Source organism: Equus asinus, chromosome 20 (genome assembly GCF_041296235.1).
Source record: "Equus asinus isolate D_3611 breed Donkey chromosome 20, EquAss-T2T_v2, whole genome shotgun sequence".
Lineage (NCBI taxonomy): Eukaryota > Metazoa > Chordata > Mammalia > Perissodactyla > Equidae > Equus > Equus asinus.
In genome coordinates, this window is record NC_091809.1 from 108,585,704 (window position 1) to 108,610,914 (window position 25,211).

The following is a 25,211-nucleotide window of genomic DNA, read 5'->3' on the forward strand; positions in this document are numbered from 1 at the left end:
GAAAGAACTCTGGGAAAATGGAGTCCTTAAATAAGAAGTTAAATGAGAAAAAGGACTCGTGGGACTCAAACGGTTAATCTTTATGCCTCAATTCACATGGGGGTGTTGGGGGCACACGTGTAAATGTAAGAGTCTGCACTTACACTGAAATCAACGTTTCAGAGGAACTGTCTTAGCACTGTGGCTTTCCACCAATGGCCTACACCATTAATATTCATTCTAACAGACCAAGAAAATACTGTAACATTCTTTCAGAGAGGCAGTAAATGGCATCAGGTATCTCCCACGCGGAGAGATCACGCAGCTTACGGTCCCACCGTCTACACTCCACACAGCAGGAGGTAACGACGTCCACCGAAATGCACTTTAGCTGTTACAAGGTTAACAATTATTAATTGAATTCCCTTACTATTTTTGTCTTTTAAATGTGTTTCTATTCCCTAGTCTCAGAAGCTTGTTTTACATCTTGAGACTCACCTACTTATTTTTTCTTGCCTTAAAAGAAATTACATTAACCAAATAATTCTATTTGCAGATATTTACTGATGAACGTCTACCAATAAACATCTATTCTGTATAATCAAAAGCTCACCCTTTTTCTCTCTACTTCTAACTTACCAATAATATAAATATTATAGTGCTACATTTTGTTACCAGTTTCTAGTTTAAAATAGTTAAATTCTGTTATTGTGGAAAACAGGAAATTTAATCTTTGAAATCCTTTAATGTAAGTGTGATCTAATGTAAAGAAAAAAGTTCTAGTGGCACAAATTCTGACGTGTCATTTTAACAGCCCACTCAGGCAACACTCCAGCCATTTTCCTGGCTTTGTGCAAGGCCGTTACACGACCTTCTGCTACTCTCCACAATTCACTTCCAGATTTTATAGACATCCTCACACACTTGCATGAAACCACTTCTGCTCAACTTCATGCCCAGTGAACTTTGCTCCTGTTAAGCACTACTTCAAAACCACCAGGAAATCTTTCCTGTAATTCAGGTCTGAAGATCAGATTTTCAAACTGACTCAAGTGCTGATAAGACTGTTTTACACCAGGTCAGAATTTCAATTGTATCTAACTTGACCACTACACCCACTGTGCTAACAAACCCACTAACATTTCCTTCTTAAATCACCCAGGCCTGACACAGCTCCTTGGGTTTCTGATACACACAAAAACATCCCAAAGCCTTTTTAAAAATTAGTTTATTTTGACCCCTCTCCTCAGCTGCACCCTCATCCCAATTTTAGAGGTTATTTGAGCTCTGCAACTCACTCAATGAGTGAGGGACACAGTATGCCTGTTTAAAACATTATTTTAGAGGGAGAAATCTGATTTCTGTGAAAAGCACTTTAAATCACCTAAATTACCAATAAACGTCATGTACACTTTAATGTACTTATTGACCACAAAACTAAGAAGAATCCATTTGTATGTTTTTTCTTTTCTAAAGTTCAAAGATTTTAATCTTCTCTTTCTTGGCCTTCAAGCTAGACAAAGTGATGGAGTATTGTGATCATTAAGTCTTAGGAAATAAGAACAGTTATGGATAGAGGTCCTGAAGTCAAATGAATTCTGAAGAAGCAGAGGAGGATGAGGAACCACTGACAGAGGGGACCACGGCCGAGGTCAGAAAGTGTGAGGAGGCAGCAAGTCACAATTGCACAGGAATCCCTCCACCGCCTCAGGGAGAGTCTGCTCGGAACCCACCCCACCGGCTGCGGCCAGGGACAAATCCTCATCTTCCAGAATTCGGCATTTTGGTGAAATGAGCTACTTAATATATTTCTACCTTAGGTTAAACTTCTGTTTAAACAGAAATTAAATGGCCAATACCCCAGATACTCCTTTTTTATGACATAAGATACACTTTAAAGTTTAACCTTTACAGCATATGATATGATTTATTAGTACATATTTCTGTTTTCACATTCACTTCCCATTAACTACTAGAATATCTAATCTAAAATCTAAAGGTAATCTCGAATTTGCAATTTCCAGTGATGTGTTTCTGGTGCAGTTAAAATGGTTTTATATTAGCAAGCGGATGGGACAAGCAGCCCAATGCTTTTCACCTGGTCTCCTGTAACTCCCATGCATTTCCTACAAAAGTTTACATTTACAGTTATTTCAAAGGGCAGCAAAAATCCTAGGGCACAGACTGGTATACAAATATGTGATGTGGTAAAAATCTAATTTTATACCCAGAATACATAAGTGTGATGACTATCACAATTTTTTATTCAGAGTGCTTCTTAAAACTTCCATGTATATGAGAATTACCTGGGGAAATTGTTAAAAGTACAGGTTCCTGGATCCTACCTTTAAAGAGAAAATATAATCACTTCCAGGATGCTGCCTTAGGGATCTGCATTTTGGCAATCTCCCCCTAGGGATTCTGTTGCAGGTGGTCCCAGTGCCACACTTCGGAAAACAATGCCACAGACCCACTGTATTCAGTATTAGGACAGGAACCGAAGCAACGTAAGCTTGTACTTGATATTCTAGCAGAATTACTAAGTTCCTTGTTTTGAAGATACTTTTTCATCCCTTTCAGACAGTCCCTTCACCTGGGTATCCAAATTAGGTAAACGTGTAATCAAAGAAAAGAAACTGATGAACTCTCTCATCATCATCATTAATATTAACAGATTCTGCAAATGTTGAGTCAGATACTGTTACAAGTGCTTTCCATGCCTTCAAGTAGACGGCAGGCAATGAGCAAGCCAGGGTGTGGAGAATTTTAAATCACCTGCCCGACATCACCCAGGTAGGAAACGGCAGAGCAGAGACTCAAAACCAGAGAGGCCTGTTTCAGAATCTCGTTAATCTGAACTCTGAATTTCTCTTGAGAGCGACGTAAACATTCTGACAGATAGCTACGCACAGGGCTTTTCCTAATCTTGGCAAAAGTCGAATTACAACAACCACATGCTTCAGTTCAGTGCTTCCCAACCCCTTCCCTTAATGTGGCCCTAAAGACTGAGGAACTGGATCTCCCACTGCAGAGGCAGGGGCCTAAAGTTGTCGCCCCAACAGCACTAGTTCACAGCACGCATGCTAGTCATTAACGAGTAACTGTTCCAGATAAAGATGATTGTTTCTTCACACTTTCTGTGTATTTGCACCATCCTGGTGACTCACTGTCACTTCCCTGATCCGCCCACTATGGCGGAGTGCAGCGTGCAAACCTGAGCCACAGAAGCAATGATCCCACTCTCCAGGTTCGCACACAAACACACACACACACACACACACACAGGAAAGAGCCCAAAAAAGAGCAAAGTGAAGGGCTATCTGTAAAAGCTTTGGAAATTAGTGGCTGAATTTGGAAATTACATGGTAAAAATCATGAGTTGAAATCTTGAACACAGCAAAGAAAACCAAACTTTCCTCAAAAAGAAAAACCTGGGAAGAGGGCAGCACAGGTGATTAAGTTCCCACCCCAATGTGTGTCCGGTGTCCTCAGATGAGGAACTATACTCAGTCTGTTCTGATTACCATTACCAGCTGCCACAGAAACCTCTTGCGGCTGTTTCCTGACCACGACGGCAGGAGACACTACAACTTCTGTACACACACAACTCTGGTTCCGAAGAGGAGATGACCACCTGCCACACGCAAGCTCGTGGAGCTATACCTAGCAGTGTGCGCTGGGAGCCCTCTGCCAGCCTCTGAGACAGGAGGAGGGAACTGAACCACCCACCTCCCGCTCACCAAAGGACATTTCGCCAGCGGCAACTGGCAGTCCCCAACTCCATCCCAGATGAGAGGATCAATCTCCCTCTGCTCCAGGATTCCAGTTATTTCCACATTTAGCAGCCAGAGTGGTCTCCTCATGATCCAAGAATGCAGAAAACCAAAAAGTTACTTACAAGGACTGCAAAGCACTCAGCCCTCGAATGGCTTCACTGGGCACTGTCTTCAACTGATTGTTCTGGAGGGTTCTGAAAGGAAATGTTTGATTAGTGAGTAACAAGCAACTGTGATCACTTTTTCTTAGAAGACTTCAGAGCCACTTCTTACCAAAAAATATGTCCAATGTCAGGAAAGGGGGAGGGGTCAAGGTGGAAAGCATGCAAGACAAGAGGATCACAAAAGAGCAAGAAGCATCCACTGTAAAGACAGGAAGGACCCCCAGGCCACTCCCCGAAGTTGGCTCTCACACAGACCCGCTGGGCGATCGACACTTCCAGGGGCTGTTCAGCTGCGGGGATGAAGGCACCCTGACTCATGGTCATCACCCTGGGTGCTGTGCATGTCAGCGGGGAGGGATAACAAGTAACTGCGAGTGTGATGGGCAGACCCACTGGCACCCCTGGAGCCTTCTCAAATGGAACAAAGCAGAGCCCAGAGACATGGACATCAGGAAAGCCAATCTTGCCAAGAAGAGAGCAGACCCCGAGCTCTCAGGGAGCAGCAGCCATGTCCCCAGAGAGGACAGGGCCAGGGTTCCGACTAGCTACGACCTGGAGAATGGAGGCATGGAGCAGCACTGAAAATGAAGTCCTTATCATTTCTGCCCAAAGCCACTTCTAGTCCCATTAATGAAATGACTGCTTGACAGAAAGGAGTGGCCAAGGGCCCATCAGGCCCACTGAACCAGAGAGATCTAGTGACTGCTCAGGGTAAACCAGCAAAGTAGTGACAGAAGTGGGGCTGGCAGTCAGTTCACCTGCTCCCCAACCTGCCTCGCTCCAAACTCCTGACCCCTGCCAGGACCAGAGTCCTGAGCCTGCACCAGCTCTGTGAGTCCGAGGCAGCTCACCTCCAAAAGGATTCTAGCGTTTGGAGCTCTTGTCAGTCTTTTCCCTTTAGGGTCAGCCAATTCAAAGTTTCTACAGCTATAAAATAAGTAGAAACAAAACTCCACCAATAAAGCTTCAATTTGATTTTTATTCAATGCATCAGCCACACTAAAAGCCTAACATTTAACTATAACGCACTGGAGGTCAGAATACCTATTATTTAGAGTTTTAACTTTCGTTATCTAGACCCAAGTTTGCCTAAATCAGCCTCTAGCCTCCCACACCACCCATTGGCCACTCCTTAAATCTTTTAATCCTGAACTAAAAGGCACTGTGCTTAACCTGGCTCCAAGCACGTTGACTATGCAGAAAGCAAATACACAGCCAGCTGTGAAACTCTACAATTGCATTACTTACAGAACTTTGAGTTCTTTCAACCCAGACAAGGCCTTTGGGTGGATAAAAGAAAGGTCGTTGCCAGCCAATCGTCTAGGAAAAAACAGTAGCGAAAGAAAAAAATTGTAATTCAGACTTAAAATTGAGAACTCACAACCCAATCTGCGATTAAAGCTGTATGTTAGACATTTCTCAAGTCTATCCAACATTAAACATGGACTTAAACCTTTGCTAAAGCCATCCCAAGATTCTTCCAACAAGATTAATATCCCTAGCATTTTTTCAAAACTCCCAATACAATAATTTAAACAGGCACATTTTTATTCTGGTGAGGTCAAGCAAGCCAAAACACATTAAACCAAATTAAGTTTGCTATTCACGGTCGCTCTCTGCAGCTTGAGGTGTTTTCCAAGTGCCTCATAAACACAGACCACTGGTCAGCAGGCAGGCATGTTTACTCAGATCAGAGCACACCAGCCTGTCGGGAGGAATGCCCGCGGGAGGCAGTTCGGCCTGCTGCTCTCCACAACCAAGTGAAAGTCACTGTAGGCATAACTCTCCTGTCAGTAGTTTTTTTCCATAGACGTCATTTTTTAAAAAAATAAACGCCCTAAAGAAAGGTTAAAGTGACAAATTTAAGGGGGAGAGTAAGAGTGGAATAAGGAGGGGCCGGCCTGGTGGCACAGCGGTTAAGTGCACATGCACATTCCACTTCGGCGGCCCGGGGTTCACCTGTTTGGATCCCGGGTGCGGACATGGCACCGCTCATCAAGCCATGCTGTGGTAGGCGTCCCACATATAAAGTAGAGGAAGATGGGCACCGATGTTAGCTCAGGGCCAGTCTTCCTCAGCAAAAAGAGGAGGATTGGCAGCAGTTAGCTCAGGGCTAATATTCCTCAAAAAAAAAAAGTAGTAAAAAAAAAAAACCCTTAAAAAAACAAACAAAAAAAAAAACCCCAAGAGCTGAATAAGGAAAGGATAAGGATTCTTCAGGCCCTTTGGTAAGAAATCTGAGTGCACAGTTTACTGAGCCTACTTTTCCTCCCATTTTCTGCAGCACAGGGACACAGAAGGAGGGGTGCACAGGGGACCTCAGGGAGAAGTGGCAGGACAGCAACTCACCTAAGTAACCTGTGCACAGGTGAACCGGAGGAAGGTTTTCAAGGACTGCCTTAAAGACGACAGCTGTGTGCCCACGTGACTGGTCGCGAGCCTCTCCCAGCTTCCTGGCTCCCTCTGGGGTGCTCGCCCCCAAGCAACGAGATTTTGTAGCTATAATTTTTTTAAAATGCTCTCTCCCCCCTCATGTCTTGGAATCACACAGTCACCAGGTCATAGGAATTCCTCCTTTAAAGGGTCTATTTCCACTGTCCTTCTCTCTATACATGCCCTGCACCCCGAGCCTTATTCATCAATCCATTCATTCACTAAACAGTTCCGTTCATTCGTTAACACATGTGAGTGCCTACTAAGCACCAGGCACATGCCATCCTCTTCTTAGACTTCAGGTGTCCCCACTTCCAATCTGTTCCTCTTACACACCCTGATTTTAAGGACACGAGGAAGGTGCCTTTACCCTTCCGAAAACTTGAAGTCACGGAGATCTGAAGCCCTACTTTTTAGAGGCATTATTTTCTCCTGGGGTCTTTGTCCCAGTTAAAACGCAAACAGCCCTGGGAAGGATAGCATCTGACCCTTACCTGGCAGTAACACGGAAACGTGCACGGAAGGCACGTGTGTGTTGGGAGGAGGTGGCAGTGGGGGAGCGAAGGTGAACCCACCAGACGACTAAGACACCAAGAGTATGTACGTAGAAGGACTTCTTCAACAGCAAGGACGGCAACACTGGATTCTCAGGAATCAACAGACTTTTAACACGGGGTTCATTCACGCCTCTAAACTAACTTCTTCCTAGAAGCCCTCTCCCAGGCCCTTTGTTTTTCACAAGGCCCCCAAGCAGGTGAGCTCCAGACTGCAGGCCGTTCAAGGCTCCACATCCAGGCTCAGGGCCTTTGCCTCCCAGGGTTCACCACACGGAAAATGAGGTACAGTCACGTGTGCATGACAACGTTTTGGTCAACGACGGACTGTGTACAGGATGGTGGTCCTGTAAGGTCAGTCCCATAGAGCCCAGGTGCGGGGCAGGCTACAGCATCTGGGTCGGTGCAAGTGCACTCCACGATGTTCACACACGGCAGCTCTCAGAACATGTCCCCGTGGTTAAACGCCACATGGCTGGACTGAAGAAGAGTCTTTCAAGACCTCTTCAGGGCTTCCATTTTTAAATGTTTCTCCGCAGCAAATCCTCTCGGTTCTAGTCTCGTCAGCTCCACTGCCACGTGGTCAAATGCTTCCCCTCACAGCCTCGTCTTCGCCCCTGAAATACCCACCTGCAGGGCTACTTCCCCCGGACACTTCAGTCCCTGTGAACGTGCCCTCCGTGTGAACTCTCAAAACTTATAACTCAACCTGGTCGCAGGCTACCTTCTACTGACTGCTTCTTGCACATCAGTTGTAGGCCAAGTCCACATGCTTCCAAGGACAGGGCATTCATCTCACCCTCTGTTACTGCCCACCAGCGAGCCAACTCATCAGTCAGAAACTGCTCTCTCAGAATTTCCTCGTGGAAAATGCTCGCCATTCCCACGCCAGCATCCCAGTCTACCTTAGTGCAAGCTATTCAAGGGCCTTTCCACACCCCAGCCTCACTAATTAAACTCCACTGGTAATGCTCACAAGCTGCTACTGGGTGTTTAAAAGGTCACATTGTACCCTAAGGACCAGAAGGGGCAATGCCTTCTTCTGCCGGGGCCTCAAGTAGTCATGTGACTAGAACTGCTCCTCCATGTTATCTGAAAGACCAGCCTTAAAAGGCCTTAGTTCACCAAAAAAACTGACACCCAGGATTCTTATTCTTTGTTTCTAACATTAGGGTTTTTGTTTTTTGAGGAAGATTAGCCCTGAGCTAACTGCTGCCAATCCTCCTCTTTTTGCTGAGGAAGACTGGCCCTGAGCTAACATCCATGCTCATCTTCCTCTACTTTATATGTGGGACACCTACCACAACATGGTGTGCCAAGCGGTGCCATGTCCGCACCCGGGATCCAAAATGGCGAACCCCTGGCCACTAAAGCGGAATGTGCGAACTTAACCGCTGCGCCACCAGGCCAGCCCTAACATTAGGTTTTAACGTCCCCATATCTGTGGGCTTTCCTTGAGGAGTTCAGTCTACTGTCCTAGGGCTCATGAAAAAGAGTATTTTATAAAGTACCAAAGCAAGTGACAAAATGCAGAACCCCGATGCCCTTTACTTGTGGACAGAAAAGGGAGTTTAACCACATCAGCTAAAATATTTGCTTCCTTTTCCCAAATCTCTGCCCCTTTATAAGCCATGGGAAAACTAACATAACCTAACATCGAAAAGTATCCTCTCTTTCTCCACTAATCGTTCACAGAAATGAGCAATGAGCTCTCTGTGCCTGGCTGATCCTGAAATCCAAGCCACCATCTGGAGAAATAAACACCACGAGGACGTGGTGGATGGTGGTAATGCTCGGCAAGGGAGCACCCCCCCCCCACCACGGCTCTGCTCCCCTCGTCTCCTACAGGAGGAAACAGCCCGGGAGCCTTCAGGAACTCATCTCCCATATTCATCAAGCTATGGAGCTAAGGAACAGCAAACAAGGCAGCCTGGTAAGGGCTCTGGAGACATGCTTTCATTTTAGTCACCTTATGACAACAGCCCTGCTTCTCTGACTCCCTGAGAGGTTAGGCGACTTGGCTCAAGTCACACAGCTGGTAACTGCAGGGGAACATTCCAGTTCTCGCCTGGCTGGCTCCAATGGTTATCTGTGTGCCTCTGCACCACGAAGCCATTGGTGTGTCACCAAGACAACAGGAAATAATTCCCAGAGAGGTGAAACAGATGGACTTGGGTAAGTTAGCATTTTTGTTTGAGCAGCAACAGCTCTTGCCCAGCAGCACAGGGCTCACAAGCAGGGACTATGGCAGGCAGAGCTCAGAACCGCAAGGATGGAGGGATTCCCAATAGACCAACAGCACCATCCTTTCCACAGCCTAAGATGACCAGTGAGAAGCAGGTGAGGATGGGATCCCTGAGGGCACCAGCCAGGGTCGGGGCATGCCCAAGCCCACTGGGACTCGATTTAGGAGGCAGAGTATTCTCTGTTGTGCTTTTTTAGTATCTCTCCAGGAAAACCAGGGGGCTGGTCCTAATTTATCACCAACGGCCCTCTAGGAGCCAAGAGCAACTACTTCCTATTCTATGCCTGGGTTTGTCTGTGCTGGACCCAACAGTTTTCTTAGCATCTCACCTCATGAGGACTTACTGGCTGGCCCCAGAAAACCTTTTTAATTTGCTAACTGAGGATATTTATAATTTTTACTGTTTTTTCAATGGCTGTGAAGCCCAAGGAAAAAAATCAGTAAAGTGAGAACAGAACGGTGAATGAGGTACAATTTTCTGCCTAATAAGGGTACAGAGCACCAGACATCACTTCCTTCCCCTCTGCACCCTGCAGCCCCTCAGCCTCCAAAGACCATGGAGAGCCTCGTTGCGGGTCTCGATACATCCACCCTTTCACTCTTCCTGCTGCCACCTGGGTCTAGGCCCTCATTTTCCTCCTCTTGGATTATTGCCTCGAACCTCCACAAGGCTTCCGCCTCAAACCACTTGATCATAACACTGTGAGATCTACATCTTCAGAAGCACAACGCTGAGCATTTTCCCGACGGTTTTCTCCCTGCTCAATAGGACGGACCTCCGGGATGATCCTCTCTGCCTTTCTCACCTTATCCCTCACATTCCTTGTGTCCTACAGTTTAGCACACCACACATTTCCACCTCCGACTCTTTGCTCATGACACTTCCTCCACCTGAGATACCCCGACTCCAGCCTCAGCCAACTGCACCTTATTCATCACCACTGCCCTAGGCAGGTACCACCACCAACCTGAAACCATTACGGGATCCCCTCGCTTCGATCCACAGGTATCTTGGGTGAAGCTCTCATTGGGTGCATCTTATTTTGCCTCTATCAACTTGTCCCACCTCCTTCAGCTGTATTATTTGTCCCTCATGGGCAGGAGATAAGGTCATATTTGTTTTGTATCCTCTTGCATGGGACCTGACACGGAGCAGACAACTTGGTATTTGCTATAATGCCTCAACTGCACCCCAATATAAGACTCAAGATTCAAAAAGGTAACACGGCTGCTTAAAGAGTGAGAGAAGCTTTCTGATGATCTTCACTTGTGTGCATGTCTTCTCCTTGTGTTTTGTTTCCACTCCCCCACTCCCCTTCACTCTCCTGACAGGAAAGAACTATTTGGCTAGACTTTAAAGTGCTAAGGCAACAATTTTCTTTCTCAACATATTCTGGGAGTATATTTTCTTAAGCAAGGGGGGGGGTGAACTTTAAACACGCGAACACCAGTCCATTGGTCAAGAGTATTATCTCAACACACACTGGATCGTGCACATGATTACAAAGAATTAAAATAAGTCTGGCAGGACTGCAATGAGGACACAGTCTACCTCAAGGCAATTCCTATTTATTCTGCTTGTTACAACAGTCCCAGAAGTAGAGAGAGAAAACACAGCGAGGAGAGAGACCGAGAAAGGTTGGAGGAGAGGGAAACAGCAATCCATTAGACTTCCGCTCTCCCCCCAGATCTGGAACAGTTCCAGGAAAGAGGATACAAGTGGCTCAGTGTGTAATGTCTTTATGAATCTATTCTGTGTGCATTTATTATTCATAAGGTCCATGGATTCACATTAGGGGCTCCTTCTAGGGGAAGCCAGAGTTTTCAATTATATCCTCTATTTTTAATGCATGTGCTACATGATATCTTCTCTCTGCCATCCCTCCCAGAAGGGGGAAAGAGGGAACAGTGCAGGTGAAATGGACACTGGTCAACGGTGTGTGGGAACGAGGAGGCCACATTTCAGATGGCAGTCTGTGCTGGAAGGTTCAGACCTTCAGGAAATGTGCTGAATTAGACTGGATTTCTTTACTTGGGAAGCCATTTAAAGAAACAAGAGAGGCAACTGTGAAATAGAGAGTAAGCCAATTGGTGTTATTTCTCTGAGAAATGCCTGGTTTTAGGTTTCTTCTAGTCTATTACAGAAATTGCACTGTACATTTGGCTGGAATTCTGGCCAAGAATCAGTGCAGTGAGGACTACAGTATACACTGACTAGACATATGTGCCGAGCTGGGGGAGGGCAGACAAGACTTCCATCGCTTCCAGCAGCTGTTGTGAGGAGTGGGGTGGAGAAGCAGAGGGGGAGGGGAGCAACTGTGCCCAGCCCGGGCAGGCTCGCACATGGACAACAGAGCTTTACTCAGGGCTCTACTCTATCACATCAGGGAGAGGTTGGGGAGAAGGCGACACGGCCAGAAAAGTGGCCTTGGACTCCCATCCATCCACCTGCCCACATTCGTTTTGCAGAGATGGTTACCAGATGGCCAGCACTGTGCCACAGTCAAGTCCTGACCGAGACAGACTCTGACACCACCTTCCCTTCCGAGCCACGTCCATCTGCCCCTCAGCAAAACCTTCTCTCCTCCCTAATTCTTTCTACATCTTCCACCCAACAGATCTTCCTTTGAAGGCACACATATAAACTATCACAGACTGTACCCAAACACATCCAGGCTGCCTCTCCTCAATGCCCTTGAATTTCCTCGAGGGGGTGGATCAGCACGGCATCATGCTACGTGCAAAGCACAACAGACATGCCACCGGCCGGCACACTGCCTTCAGAGAAGGCACTTCCATTCATAACTGAACTAGACAAGTGCGGCCACAGGAAAGCATCTTAAGAGAAGGTGACTGACATTCTCTTATTAAATATAATTTGAAATCAGCAGGATCCAAAATTGGGGCAACCCTTTGAAAGTGAAAGCAAAAAACATTATAATCCATACCTCTAATATAAAGTCCTTAATCCTATGTTTACTTACATGTTAAGGCCCTACTGTGTGCTCAGAATTCTGCTGCCTCCTGTGAAAAATAAAGACCTCAAGAGGTGTGCTGGTTCCCATTTAGGGAGATTTCGTATCCATACATATTGACCCAAACTAACATTTGCATAGCACTTTTCACTTTCAGTATCCTACTGTACCAAAAACAAAGCCGGCTAGTGGGCCAAGCAGGCTCTTTATCACTACGTCTCCTCCTGTTTTTTTTTAAATAGATGAGGAAAGTGAGCCTCTGTTTCCTGCATGCCTTGCCCCAGGTCCTACAGTACAGTAAATGACATAAGTCCTAGAAATAAAATAAGGCAAGTAAAATAATGTAATCCTAGAAAAAGGACAATGTTGTTTTGTGTTATTTTCTACAAATGACTTTAAGGGGCCCAAAGGATGTGGTTATTTTCTTAGTGAACACAGAGGGCTAACAACTAAACAGCATCCTTTATGTTCCCCAGGACATTCTTCGTATCAAGGTAAAATAAACCTCACCCCTTACAGCATATCAGAGTCCTATGTCAGCTAACAAAGTTTTAGTTACCCTGTTTCTTCACATACCAGGGGAGAGTTTTACATCTTCATATAGCTTTTATGTATGTACATGTCAAATTGAATATGTTTTATGAACATGCACATATTAAGAACCCTTATTATGGAAATTCCCAAGGTTTTTAAAGTAGTCTTCCTTCACAGAGAAGGGGAAAATTATTTCATTTATATATACATAGTTATTTCATTTCTATATATCACAATACATGTTGTGTCGATATGTACAAATACTGAAGCAGTACTGGTCAGTCAGCCAGCCCCTGCTAAATTCAATCCAGAGGCCACCCTGAACTCTTCAACAGACTAAAAGAGTTTCAGTCGATTCAAAGAAGCTCAAATTCCACCTGCACCCAATTGGCCTTTGTATCTCCCACTTCCTCTTAGAGTAACCCATAAAAGACTTTATTTTATAGGTAAATCAATAAAAACCCTGGCAATAGTTACATTTCCTGAGTAAAGTTATCCTGACACCCTATTCATTTATTCTCTGGCAATAAACACAGGCAATATCCACCCATATGAGGAACTATGTTACAGTTTTAAAAAAAATTTACAGCTATCATCAACCAACAAATATTGACCTTGTACCACAGGCCAAGCACCACGGGTACGGCAAAGTAAACACTGAGTTTTCCCAAGACATTTCTCATTTCATTTCTCGTAAATAAAGATATTCATTAAACATAAAGCTTCAATGGATATTAGTTTTTATATAGGCTGATAAGATTTCTTACATCAATAAATTCAAAATAAGAAGAAATCCTTTGTCTTAGTCCTTCCCTCAATTTCAACTTCAAAAATGTGGTTACTGTCACCAAAGGTCATACAGGAGAAGTGTGACAATGGGCCCTGCCCTTACAAAAAAGTCAGTGGAGCTGAAGAGACAAGTACACACTAGCACACACTGACACACCTAGAGCACAAAATAACAAGGCAGTCCGTCCCGTGCTAAGTGATGAGTAGCAGCGAAAGTGCAAGACGGATCTGGAAACAAAGACCAGGGAAGGCTTCCTAGGGCAGAGGGGCTCAAAATGGACTGTAGAAAACAGGTAAGATGTGAGCAGTATAGAGAGGAACCATGGAAGACACTGTTGGTTGCCTACCAAACACCCATTCACACCTTACTTCCGTGTGGGTTTGTTCAAATATCTCCTCCTTCGCATGACTCAGCTCCATGAACAACCTCCGACTGGTCTTAACCAATCATGCTGCTCCCACTTAGGGACTGGTTTAGCTCTGGCCACAGGAGGTCTCCTGGGGAAAGGCAGCGTCTTCCTAAATGGGGACACACTAGAAGCGATGACCTCTTCTCTTTCTGGATGCCATCATGTCTGAATATACCACGTGGAGGGACTGCTGCCTGGTGCTGCCCTTACTGGGGAGGGCAGATGAGGAAGACGGAGAAAAACTGGGTTCTTGAGGAGGCCTGACAACCCCCTTAACCAACTCTAGAAGAGTTCTACCACCTTGTCACGGGGGTTTTCCTTGCTACGCAAGATAATACATTTCCTTACTGTTTAAGCTACTTTGAATTGAGTTTTGTTACCTACAGCCAAAAGCATCTTAACCAATAACCATTCTTTTCTTCCTATCTAGTAACAGAACGCTAACTTTAGTACAAACAACAGTATGCCCAGTCAAAGGCTGTATTTCCCAGCATGCTGCTGTTAAGTGTGCCCACGTGACTAAATTCTAACCAATGAGATATACACAGAAGTGTGGTGTGGTGTATTCAAGACGGCTTCTTGAAGCTGGCTACCAGAAAATATCCCCCTCTTTCTTTCCTCCTGCATCCTTCCTGCTGCTGAGAACTGGGTCACCATGGCTGCAGCTCTGGCAGACAGCTGTTTTGTGATCTTGGTGGGGCAGCTATACACAGAATGCAGAGCAGAGTATAGGTCCTCCTCCCCTCCTGACTCTGTGATGCACCATAGTGGCTCTGCGTGTGTGTGCGTGTGTGCATGAGCCTTGGGTGTTTCGGCTTATTTTGAGTTTTCTGTTATATACAGTCAAATCTAATTCTGATATGAGGCTTTAGGAAAACTGCACAACAGACTGTGGTAAAAGCACCACAAATATAGCACATTAAACACAGAAAGACAGCATGTTTCTAAAACTGCTGTTTATAACAACCACACAGAGTAAACAAACACTTCATCAGTACAAGACTGGTTACATCCAATGTGTATCCAAATGATGAAATACTATGCATTCATTAAATGATGGCAAAAACTAGATCCATTAATATGGAAACGTTACAATATGCCAAATGATAAATATAGTATAAATACTCCATCTAGTAAAATTTCATTTTAAAAAAGAAATTGCATATATATACTCAGAAAAGTCTGGAAGGATATACAACAAAATATTAACCATGGGTATCGCTCAGTGGTGAGATAATGGGTGATTATTTTTCCTCCCTTCTCCTTATCTTCCATGCATCCAGATTTTAAAAATTGAATATCCATTAATTTTATGATCCTTTTCTTAAAAAGCCAAGTGTGCCTATGATACAAAAATTCCTAGGGGTCAGCCCTGTGGCCAAGCGGTTACATTCGCACACTCTGCTTCAGCAGCCTGTGGTTTTGCCAGTTCAGATCCTGAGCGTGGACATGGCACTGCTCACCAGGCCACGTTGTGGCAGCGTCCCACATGCCACAACGAGAAGGACCCACAACTAAAATATGCAACTACGTATTGGGGGGATTTGGGGAGACAAAGCAGAAAAAAAAATTTCTAGTTGTGATGTATACATATAGTCCAAACTAACAAGGAGTGAATAGGGGAAAATAATGAACAAATCTGAGTTAAAGGTTCAGATTTAACTAAAGCATACAACATCGAGTTAAATAAGCAGGGTTTGACTTAGAGTGGACAATACATGAAAGAAATGTCTTAGTCTATTTCCTTGCTAGAAAATTCAATAATGCTAGTAGAAAATCAAATACATTTTCATTTACTTGTAGTCACTACTATTTTTCGTCAAAGAACAAATAATTCGCTTTGCTAAAATAAATAAATGAGCCAGCACACTGTTGTTCCGTTTTCCTCTCTCCACATTCTTAATCTCAAGTCCAACACTTTAACAATGACTTGCTTGATTCTCCTGTTTAACTTCCCTGAGTGCCCTATGAAATCCTGACTTAGAAACCCCAATTTTGAGTACATCCCATCTTTCACTACCTCCACTTCCAGGCGGCTGAGCACTATAGGACAGAGTTACAGAGCCCGCTGATTCTACTATAAATTTATATTACCCAGGCTTCAACTGGGACCTTTCTGTTCTTCAGCAATCCTGTGTTCATTTCAGATTGACCCAATTAAACGAATATTTCCCACAGCACGCCTAGTCACCAGGTTCTAGTGGACTGTAATAACTATGGTTTCTTTCTCCCAGGCATGTCTTCCTTCCCCTTTCTCCTTCCACTAGGGGAAGACTTCTCCACTCCAAGTGGTCCTGGGGGATGAGTCCATGACCCAGATTGGACCATACCATACTCAAGAGAGTGAGTAGTTCGAGGACAGGAACATGAGGCAAGTCTGGCCAACCAGAGTCCTCCTTGGGGTTTTCAGATAAAACAGCCGGGAAGACTTTGGATATTCATTTTGGGTGTAAGGATGACCTTGGGGCTCCCAAAGGTTGTATTTCCCATCACATGGAGACACGATATTTGCAGCAGGAAAGAATGAAGTCAAAATACAAAAGTAGAGACAATCGAAGCTAAGAAGCGGAGAGCATGAGAAAACTCTCAGAACTTTTAAACCCTAAGATCCAGGACCACATGAAGCCACCTCCACCTCTGGACTTTCTAGTTCTATGTGAGACAATAAATCCTCTATTATGCCTCAGCTGGGTTTCTGTCTCTTAAATCCTATGGACTCCTGTCAAATATAATACACATTCCAAGCTTTATCTACTCTCCAAAAACCAGTGACTTCTTACTGGCAGTTGCCAAAGGCCTGCCTCCTGATGAACCTCTTTACCCCAAAGTCACTCTCACAACCCCACTGAAATGATTCTTCAAAACCCTTGAATCCCAGTCTTTGCTCAGCATCTGGCCATGGGCCCTTTCCCCAGCGTGCCAACGTGGATCCTTCCCTTCTTGTGAGAAACCTCTCCTCCCACAGCTCCTGGGGCAGCGTTCTGCCCTAGTTCTGCTGCTCTGGCCCCTGGGCTTCTTCCCACACCCTGATTCTAAGGTTTCCCAAGGAGTTGTCTTTGGCCTCCTTCCCTTTCCTTCTACTCTCTCTGCCTTGGCAAGCTCTTTTCAATCCAACGTTCCCAGGCATCTCCTCAAAATGCAAGACTCCGAAATCAACACCTGTGAATCTCTATTCTTGACTCCACACCTCGCTACAGGTATGGAGTGAAGTGGTACAGGGAGGGAGCGCCTACATGGTAGGGACGCCCCCACCCATATCTCACGTAAATCCAGTATTTATATTCAAAATTGCATGTAATATCTTCTCTTTTGAAACAATTACTCTTTCTGTCTCGCCTTTAATTTTGTCCAAGCACCACCAGGCTCCTGGTAATCTTAAAATTACGTGTTATGGATGACACGTCCTAGGGTTCCAGCAGAGACATCCTCTTGATTTGATTTCCATGACACCTTTTGCATAGGTGCCCTCCTCCTCCTCGCTGCCTCTCATCGGCTATAGTTCAGATCCTCGTAATTCTCACCTACACTGTTGCCATTAGTGTCGTCTTTGTCTCCCTGCACTCTCTCAATTCCAGAATCCTGCCCTCTGCTATGAGATTACAGATTGAAGGCCATATCGGATCAAGTCCTCTCCTAGCTCAGAAAACTTCAATAGCCAACCAAAAGTTGAAACTCCTCATCAGTCTGCCAAGAAAGGCCCTGAGTCTGGCCCCAAACTCCTTTCTAGGAATTCAGGACTACAACCAAACCAAACCCCACATCACTCCGGTCTGTCTCCATATCTTTGCTCATGCTCCTTTCTCCACATTTCCTCGTGAATAACGCCTATTATCTCTCAAGACTCCCCAGAAGTGCCAACTCTTTGATGAGTTCATCCTTAATCTTTCTTGCTAGAAGTTATTTCTCTTCTTCTTTGAACTCCCATAACTCTACTACCATTCATCTCTCTTGAAGGCAAGAATCCCATTTAACACTGAATACAGTGCTTTACCTAAAATAAAAAAGGCTGTTGAATTAATGAATTGTCTGATAAGTCTTTCCTCATCCTCTCCACATCTACAGGGGCAGAGTCAGACCTGGGATTAATCCCAGGTCCAGAACTAAAAGGACTACAACTAGAATACACAACTATGTGCTGGGGGGCTTTGGGGAGAAGAAGAAGAAAAAAAGATTGGCAACAGATGTTAGCTCAGGGCCAATCTTTAAAAAAACCCAGGTCCATTACCAACAAGCTGTACAACACTGGGAAAGTTACGGAACTTCCCTGAAGAAAGTGCAGCCTCCTCATCAGCAAAATGGGAATAAAGAGAGCTCACAGAGCTTTATGAGTTAAAACAAAACAGTGCTTGTTCTCGGAGGGCCTATCCAGTATATGGCAGGTCCAATCAGTACAAGGTCCCTTCTCATTTCCCTCTTTTCAGCCTTACTCACTAATCTGAGTTTCCCAAACAACATCTAGGGAACAGTATACATCAGACGAGCAACCCTCCTCCATGAGCGCACCCTGTCCTTCCCAACAGTAAGGGTGGGATCTCTGCTATCAAGTCACCTACCAGATGGCTACAAAGTGGAACAAGAGAAGGCTTCCAAGAACATAATATTTTTAACTGTCAAATATCACCAGAGCAACTGAGGAGCTCTCCTGCTTTTTCCAGGAAATTACTGCAGTTGATCAAGGGAGTAAACGCTAAGCAAGTCAAACTCTAGTTTGGAAGCAAAGGAAATTCCTTGTAAGTCTTAGAAGAGAACAAGAGTCAGCTACTTTCTATAGCTCTAAACACCCCAGTAAGACTACTGGAGACTACTTACACATCCCAGAGATGTACAGGCTGACAGGATACAGTGGAAACGGCACCTCACTCTGCAGGTCTACTTCTGGCTCAGTTACTCACTCACTGTGGTACTTTGGACAAACCACTCATCTGCTACTGAGCCTTGAAAACATAAAATATATCGTGCAAAAGGTATGGCTGGGCAAGAAAATCTCCTTCTAGGAAGAACTCGTAAATAAATTTTTTTTTTAAGATTTTATTTTTTTCCCTTTATCTCCCCAAAGCCCCCCAGTACATAGTTGTATATTCTCGTTGTGGGTCCTTCTAGTTGTGGCATGTGGGATGCCGCCTCAGCGTGGTTTGATGAGCAGTGCCATGTCCACGCCCAGGATTCAAACCAACGAAACACTGGGCCGCCTGCAGCGGAGCACGCGAACTTAATCACTCGGCCACGAGGCCAGCCCCTTGTAAATAAACTTTTTGTTGAATGAACTTACTAAGGGAAAGGATGGGCAGCCAACCACCCCGGATGGTCAGCTACGGACACACTCAGGGTTGGAGATGATAGCAAGGGGATGGCCTCTAGCTCCCTTCCAATCCTGTGCCTCTCGAAGCAATATTATAGCTGAGAAATGTACAGGAAAAACTTGAATCAGATCAACACGGATTCAAATCCTGGCTCTGCCATTTACTACACAACCACAGCGAGTTTTCCACCTCTCTACAGCCTCCAGGTCCTCATCTGCAGGCTGGCTGATGATAAGTGCTGTCTCCCTCACAGGGTAAGGGCCCATGAGCAGTAAGTCAGGTGGTGGGTATGACGTTTCCAGCCCCTAATACACTCTTGATAAATGTGGGCTGCTGTTATTACTTCCTTTGCACCCTAAAATAATTTCCCTTTGCCAGGCTTGACCAATTTTAATTATATGCATTAAATCAGATAGAGACCACAAAATAACAGTTTTAGAAATTTAAAACACATTGTCAGCACACAGCAACCAGATGCAGCTTGTGGTTCTAGACTGTTTCCTGAACCAGAAATTTGATTCTCTTATTATAAAGAATGTTAGTAGAACAGCTGTTAAGTTTTAATAAGATTTACAGATCAGATAATAACATTGATCAATGCTAGTTTTCTGAATTTGAAAACTGTACTGCAGTTATTTAAGCCAATATGTTTGTATTTTTGGAATAAAACAATGCAATATTTAGAGGTAATGAGGCATTATGACTCCAACTTACTCTCAAATGGTTCAGAAAAAAATGGACATATACTTTACATTTTATATTAGGTGCGTGTGTGGAGACAGGGAGGGAGAATGTTAACCTTTGGGGAATCTGAGTGAATGGTATGTGCAACAATTCTTTATGCTTGCAACATTTTCTAAATCTGAAATTTTATACATGTGTGTGTATATATACACACACATATATATATACACATATATATGTATATACACACACATATAAATGTATATAAAATGTTTTATATATAAGTATTAGACACATTAAACTATTTAAAACAATTTAGGGGCTGGCCCTGTGGCTGAGTGGTTAAGTTCGCACGCTCCACTTCAGTGGCCTGGGTTTCGTTTCGCTGGTTCAGATCCTGGGCATGGACATGGCACCACTTGTCAGGCCACGCTGAGGCGGCATCCCACACAGCACAACCAGAGGGACCTACAACTAAAATAGACAACTATGTATTGAGAGGATTCAGGGAGAAGAAGTAAGGAAAAAAAAACAAGATTGGCATCAGGTGTTAGCTCAGGTGCCAATCTTTAAAAAAAAATGTAGTTTTGACTCACTTTGTTTGTATTTGATTTGAAATCTCTCTGTTCAAAATATTTACTAGCGCTCTTTCGTAAAGTAATGTCTCCACTTAGAATGAGTTGTCCTACAAATGAAAAACAAGGACGAGTGACCTTGAACTAGTGCTCAGAGACCTATGCTTCACTTCGGCCTTGTGCACAGCTCCAAAGTCGAAGCAGATTTTGAAACAAATGGAAGGATCCTAGTCTCGCAGTGTGTACGAAACAATGACTCCCCGAGTGCCAAAGCTGGCGACGGTTCCACCGCTGTTGCGACATCTAATCTCAAAGTAACACCCAGGGGAGTTTTCAGGGGTCGCCTGTGGAAAAGGGGTTGGCTATTCCCTCTGCTGTTTCTAATTAAATCAATTTCACAACTCCGCATTGCAGCCGTTCCCCAGCCCTGACATGTCTCCAGGAGGGCCGAAAACAGTCATGGCAGCGCCACATCAGACAACAGGTCCTGTCGATGCTAAATGAGCGTTGTTCTCCAAGAACCCCGGCTTTCCTTTTACATCGCTAACAGAAACCTGTATTGTCCCACTCCCACGCCTATCCCCAAGCAAAGCAATCTTTCCTCTAAATACTCAAGAAAAAGAAAGACTGCAATGTTTAAGAGGATTAGTGAAATTCACCTTGCTCACGTGGACACAGCACTTTGTGGTCACAAAGCACTTTCATAAAAATTATCCTATTTTCCCTTCACAATCCTACAGGGAGGAGCCACATTTTAAAGGGTAGGAAACTGAGGTGCAAACATCAAGAGACTGTCCCAAGATTTCAGAGCCTGTATGTATTGAATTTAGGGATAGAATCTATGTTTTTGTATTCCGGGGGGAGAATCACTGGGTTATATGATTGCGAACTATAAAACTTTTGAAAGAAGGTTAAAGGTGAAAATAATCAACTAGCAACAATAGCACGTAAAGTACATTTCACTGAAAAGTTGGCTGAACTGTTTCCCTGAGGACACATACACATCACTCATGGCAGTTCAGAAGGAACAGAGCTCTGGAGAGCTGACTTCAAGTCCCACCAAACTGCAAACCAGGCCCAGGAACCTGGAAGAGGCACCCACTTACCCTCTGGCTTGGCTTCTGCATCCACAAAACTGCTTCGCCTCACAGAGTTAACAAGAATGGACTGTTACACATTGTAAAGCTCTATATGTACCCTATTTACCACCATTATCTTTATCAAATTGAATTCTTCCTGCCCCAAACAGATCTGCTCTCTGGGTTCCCAGTCTCAGTGAACAGCATCCAGTCACTCAGGGCAGAAATCTTCGTCTTGTCCCTATTACTCACCCTTCTATCCAGTTCAACTCCTTCAGGATAAAGTCTAAACTCCTCAGCTTAATAAGTCCCTCCATGATCTGGCCTCATCCCCTGACTCTTCTCTTTCTTTTGCTCTATATTTCAATAGGAACAACTAACCACTTCATGGGTACTAATGCCTCTGGAATGTCTGTGCCTTTGCACACGCCATAGGCTCTTCCTGGAGCATCCTTACTACCCATCCTCCTCTGTCTAATTCCTATGCGTCCTTCAAGACTCAGAAGAACCTATTCTAGGAAGCTCTTGCCAAATCCGACAGTCTCGAGTAAACGTGCTGCTTCAGGCTTCCACTGCCCTGCAAAGACTTCCACAACAGTTTTCACCACACCGCACTCAGTGTTAGCTCCAGCTCTTCCTCTAGACCAACGCCGTCCAACTGAACTTTCTGCAGTGTTGGAAATGTTCGAAACCTGTGCTGTCCAACACAAGAGCCACTAGCCACAGGGGGCTGCTGGGTACTTGAAAAATGGCTAATTCAATTAAGGAACCAGATTTTAAATTTTATTTAATTTTTATTATTTTAAATCTGAAATTAAATAGCCACAAATTAAATAGTGTGGCTAACGGCTATGGTACTGGACAGCACAGCTCTAGACAGACTGTCAGCTCTAAGGACGAAGCCCACACTCACCTGTCTCTGTCTCCCTGGTACCCACCACAGGACCTGGCCTAGAGCAGGATTCGGTATTGGTTGAAAGAGTAAGTGAATGTGTAAATATCTTTAAACACTTCTTATTTATTGTCAGGAAGCGGTTCCACGCAATACTCCAAGAATTCTGGGTTATCACATAAAATTTGGCCAAACTGGTCACATCCTGTAAAGTGTACCTCATTAAGCATCATGGAAAAAACCCTCCATAAATCATTCATTTCTACTCAGGGCACTTCAACTTCGCAATCCCTCTTAAATGAATTCCAGATGACTTCTGGACCAATGGTTACGTTGTTTATGAAATATTATAATAGTCATGGCAGCATCACTTTAAAATGTCAAAATCAACTACAATGTTTTATAAAGAAAAAACACGGGCTTTTTACCATGCTTATATTAACATGGAAAAAAAATTCCTTTGAATGCCTGAAGTATTGCCAGGGCATTAAAGACCACTCTGAAGTATTCTTTAAAATTAAACATCAGCTCTCCTAACTGAATTCATTTTTGAAATCCCACACAATATTTGGAGAGGTGTACTGATTTGATATGACGGGCTCCCAACTCTGCGACAACAGAATACAGAGAGAACGTGGCCACAAAGAACCAGCAGTCACACTGAATTTGGTTCCAATTAAAAGTCTTGGTGGACAGAACTCATGAGCTTGACATATGCTTGGTCATTCGAGACCTTAAGAACTCCAAGATGTGAACTTCAGGAGATTAAGCAGGTTCGACTCCACATAAGGTCCTCACTACAAAGCTCCTCAGAGCGGAGCTGGCAATCAAGGGCAACAGCAAAGGTGGTCCACACACAGTCGCCCCATCCAGAGCAGGAGAGCATCTGCATTTCCCACCTGGTGTGTCACCCACCCCACAGTGGTTACACAATGGCTCAACAACCACTTGCTAATGTCCTTTCATTGCATCATTACTTCTGTAAAGGGAGATTAATCCTAGTTTAAAACTATATGTGAAATTAAAAAAAAATAGGAAAAGCATCTTAAAGTTTGATTAGGGGCAGTGGGGAGTGGGGGCTTCAGATACACAGTTCACTTCTTTTTAATTGTATTTAAAATTTTAATTAAAAATGAATACCCATTTATTAGAAAATTTATGTTCATTAAAGAAAAAAAAATGGGCAAAAATAAAATAAAATACACATTTAATCCTTTTACCCAAACATAATATTTGGTACATATTCTACTGCCTTTTTTCTTATGCACTTTTAAAACAGTAAAAGAAATACTAGCTAGCGTTTACATAACACTCATCTGTTTCATGCGCTCTCCTACACATTTAACATCCATGAATTCATTCCTTCTTCACGAGAACACTACGAGGGAGGGGCTATTGTTCTCCGTGCCTTACAGACAAAGACCCGGAGCAGAGAACACTACGAGGGAGGGCTATTGTTCTCCGTACCTTACAGACAAAGACCCGGAGCAGAGGACGGTAAGTAACTTGGCCCAGTTCTCAAGCTTGGAAGCGGCAAATAATCTCCGTTCAGTTTTTGCTGTGGGAATGCGGTGCTCAACTAAGTAGTGTGGGAAGAAAAATTTCCCCTAAACTTTACTAAGTCCTTAACTGCTATTTCAAGGCTCTTGTCAGCAGCAGGGCGCACAACCTGCATGGTTTATCTCTGATTCCTGGTCCCCGTGTTGGGGGAGGGGCTGAGCTAGGACAGAGACACTCTGGGTCTATGCTCGGCAGTGGGGCTGCAGGACACACTGGGGAAAGAGAACTTAGACTCCTTCAGGGCTATATTCTTTGATGTTCTTAGTATCTAACTGTCACCTTCTTACCTCCACATGTTACATAATCCATTAGCTTGGCCATTAAAAGCCTATATTTAACTTGATTCGAGTCAGATTTTACTTTTTCACCTGGATTCTTAAAATATATAGCTCCCAATCCCTTTCAAATCTAAACATGCCTATTTTGATTACGAACTTCAAAAAAGGATAGAGAGCAAAACAAAATGGAGGCTACAACAGGTGGAAAGAAATTTCTCACAACGCAAACTGTTAAACTGGAAATGTGAGATGCAACTGACAAGTTCAGAAACATTCTTAGAGTGGAAGGTGCTCTGAGAGACACGATTCTCCACGCCTTCACCCTGTCCCCAAAGGCCAGTCGCAATTGTCCAAGGGGACCTACGCTTGGTTTTCCACTCCCTTGGGATGAACTGTCTCCTGTGTCATAACCCTGAAATGCCTTGTATTATTTTTATGGTTGGGTTACCCACCCAGCAGCTCCTCTGTCAACAGTGGTAATTACACAGCAGCCTTGTCATCTCCGGATAACGCTGCAATCAACTTGTGTCACTGCCGCTTTCACGGGTATAATAACTGTAGTGAAAAAGTCCTATAGAAGTAGCATTTTTAGTTTTGGCTCTCAAAACAACTTCAGTAACTATATTGCTTAAAACATCAAGTTCGTTTCCCACAAAAACATGATTGCCTCTGCACAAAGCCCCCTGAAACTAGGCTATCCGAAGGTCCCCTAACAGAAAACATCAGACTCTCTCTGTTATAAAGAGCTTCCAAAGAGGACTGGAAAAAACAAACAAACGAAAAAACATCTCTCAAAGTAATACTTACAGCTCCTCCAGAAAAGGGAAGTTCTTAAATGCATCTTCTGGTAACTGAGTAATGTTGTTCATACTGATATCTCTGGAAAACAGAAGTTAAGAAGAGCATTAACTAAGTGATACTACACTTAAACACTGAATTTAACAGAAAAATAATTCGGTGCTGACATTTTGTAAAGAAGCAAGA

The 25,211-nt window shown here is 44.1% G+C and overlaps 1 protein-coding gene across 1 annotated transcript in view; it reads right to left on the bottom strand.

The window, feature by feature from the left end:
• Nucleotides 1–25,211, bottom strand: part of LGR4 (leucine rich repeat containing G protein-coupled receptor 4) — a 94,825-nt gene that overhangs the window by 20,717 nt on the left and 48,897 nt on the right. The window contains exons 2-4 of the mRNA XM_044751732.2: nucleotides 25,035–25,106; nucleotides 5,168–5,239; nucleotides 3,878–3,949 (exon numbers count right to left, since the gene is read on the bottom strand). Of these exons, the coding sequence (XP_044607667.2) occupies nucleotides 3,878–3,949; nucleotides 5,168–5,239; nucleotides 25,035–25,106 (216 nt within the window). The remainder of the gene's footprint in view (nucleotides 1–3,877; nucleotides 3,950–5,167; nucleotides 5,240–25,034; nucleotides 25,107–25,211) is intronic.